The sequence below is a fragment of the Arachis ipaensis genome, chromosome B4 (genome assembly GCF_059453495.1).
Source record: "Arachis ipaensis isolate K30076 ecotype BB chromosome B4, ASM5945349v1, whole genome shotgun sequence".
Taxonomy (NCBI): domain Eukaryota; kingdom Viridiplantae; phylum Streptophyta; class Magnoliopsida; order Fabales; family Fabaceae; genus Arachis; species Arachis ipaensis.
Window position 1 is genome coordinate 7,482,171 of NC_142439.1, and position 2,514 is coordinate 7,484,684.

The 2,514-nt window shown below is 35.8% G+C and overlaps 1 protein-coding gene across 1 annotated transcript; it reads left to right on the top strand.

Annotated features, from left to right (window-relative positions):
• Positions 1-846: 846 nt before the first annotated feature.
• Positions 847-1,635, top strand: LOC148566581 (uncharacterized). Its single transcript, XM_088484311.1, has one exon. The coding sequence runs from the start codon at positions 847-849 to the stop codon at positions 1,633-1,635; it is 789 nt and encodes a 262-aa protein (XP_088340437.1).
• Positions 1,636-2,514: the final 879 nt, after the last annotated feature.

Below are 2,514 nucleotides of genomic sequence, written 5' to 3' on the forward strand. Positions count from 1 at the left end.
AAATTAATAAATTAAACAACTAACTTAATAGTTATTGCTAATTTTTATAAGAAAAAATTTGTAAGTTTAACACCCACTTTTTTCACTATTTCATATAAAATTTACATATATAATATATTAAGTAGTACACTTATGGTTAAAATATGTTTTGCCAGCCTTAGATAATTTTTTTCAAGATAATGACTTTTTAGTTGCTTTTTTATTTTGGGCTTTTGGCTCTTTCTCATCATAAAAAATAAATAGTCAAGATTACAACAAAAAGTCACATAAATTTTTTAACTGATTATGAGAAATTTGCTATACTTTATATTATTGGTACTGCTAAAGAGATAAAAGAAAATAGCTAGAATTTATCTTATTTAATATTTATTAATTTTTGTAATAATTAATAAATATTAAATAAAATAAATTATGATTATTTTTGGCTAATTTTCTTTGGCTATTAAACATTTTCGTTATATTCCTTATGCTATACTGTAACTGAAATTCCATGATCATTTTTGTTACAAGGAGGTTATTACACTTTCTAAGTCTTATATAGTTAAATTAGCCAGTAAATTAATACTATCTATTTGTATATAAATAGATAGATGTATTATTTAATTATTTTTAATATATATTTTATAATTTAATATTATTTTATATAAATAATTAATTTAGTGATTTTTTTGTATTAATATTAAACTTCGTGGGTTTGCACAACCGTCTTATCTCTCTCATAGAGAACTTTTCTCTCATTTGGAGTGTTTTCTCGAAATAAAGGTTTTGTGCTTACCCGCTTCTTGTTCACCCTTTTGCGCACACTTTTATCTCTAGCTTCTTTCTCTTATTATCACAATACTACATATGGCCTATAAAGAGAAACAATCTGTTGAAGGCAAAGTTCTTTTCATCGACCCAGAGGAAGATGACAGCTTTGCTTCAAAAAACTTGAATATGGTGGGAAAGATTCTTTCGGACAAAGAAGTTAGCTTCAGCACCTGCAAAGCAGCTCTTCTAGGGATTTGGGGTCATCCGCAAGGAGTAGCCATCTCCGATGTCGGTAGGAATAAAGTGCTTATCAGCTTTAAGGATGCGCGGAAAGGGATCCAAATACGTAACGGAGGCCCCTGGAGTATTCGTGGGAATCTTCTTAATCTGCAGATATGGAATGGACGTGAGTCAGTTTATGAAGTGGATCATAGGTATATGGAATTATGGGTACAAATACATGGACTTCCACTTAATTATATAACAAGAAAAACAGCGGAGATTATTGGTAAGAAAATAGAAACTGTAATGAAAACAGAAAATCCTAGATTAAACGATACACTACAGAAAACGTTCTTGAGGGTGAGGGTAACAATGAACATCACTAAACCTCTGCCAACTGGTTTCTGGTTAGCGACACAACATCATCAAACTATTTGGGTTGACTTCAAGTATGCGAGGATCCAGGACAGTTACTGCTTGAATTGTGGAATTCTGGGTCATACGAAGAACGAATGTAGGAATCCAATATCAATGGCTAGCTGGGACCACATGAAACCAAGGTATGGGCTGGGTTTGGGGGTTAATCGAGCTAGGGTCATCTCAGCCAGAAAAACGGAGCAGGATGACAAAGAAACGAACAGGGAATGGACTGACGCTAAGTAGGATTGTGAGGGGAAACGTGTAAGGATGGAATGTATGAAGGAACACTTGGCAGAAGAGAGTGGTACGGGCAGGGACTAGAAGCAGAGCTTCAGAGAGATCTCAAAGCAAATTCTGAGCAGCAAACGGGGTTAGGTAAGGAAAGCCAGGAGGTCTAGACAGCATGTTGAAGAGGTCTCAGAAAATTTGCTAGTCAAACATATGTCTTCAGATGGGAATGCTTCGAGAAGGGGTGACAAATCTGTAAACATTAAAACTAACATTAGAAAAAGTAAAGATAAGCTCCAAGGGATAGGTGATGTTAATTGTGCATTTAGGCACAATGCCACACTTTCTATGGAGCAGGAGGCTTCTGGACCTTGTAAGCTTCAGAATTTTAAAGAGGGGTGTCAGGAGCATCTTCAAATCGGAGAGAACATGAAACACCAACCTTTTGTTATCAAAACAAGGTTAAATGAGGGGCATTTCGATGAGCCAAAGCAGATGGAGAATTATTTTGAGCGCCAACAAGTGGAGGAAGATGCTTCGGAGAATCCCAAAAAGTTAACAATCAGGGAAGAATTGGAGAAGCTTTTTGGCAAGAAAGAGCCCTAAATTAATCAACATGGCGCTATGGAATTCAATAAGCAATCAGAGAAGGAGACACGAATTGTAAAGCATGGCGTAGGTCAGTTGTGGAGCTACAGGGAAAAACCAAAAATGAAGAGGATCGTTACTGCAGCTGGTAGAACCATGATTCAACAAATGGAGAATGGGAAAGAGTATTATGTTGAACTAGCTGAGGAAAAGCAAGATATGGAAGAGGAGCTTGCTGCTGCGTCGGAGCAGAGGAACGAAAATCAACGTGTGTTGGAGCTGGCTTTTGACATGGGTTGAATCTGA

Coding starts and splice junctions, on each gene's coding strand:
- LOC148566581 (XM_088484311.1), top strand. CDS start 847: ATGGCCTATAAAGAGAAACAATCTGTTGAAGGCAAAGTTCTTTTCATC.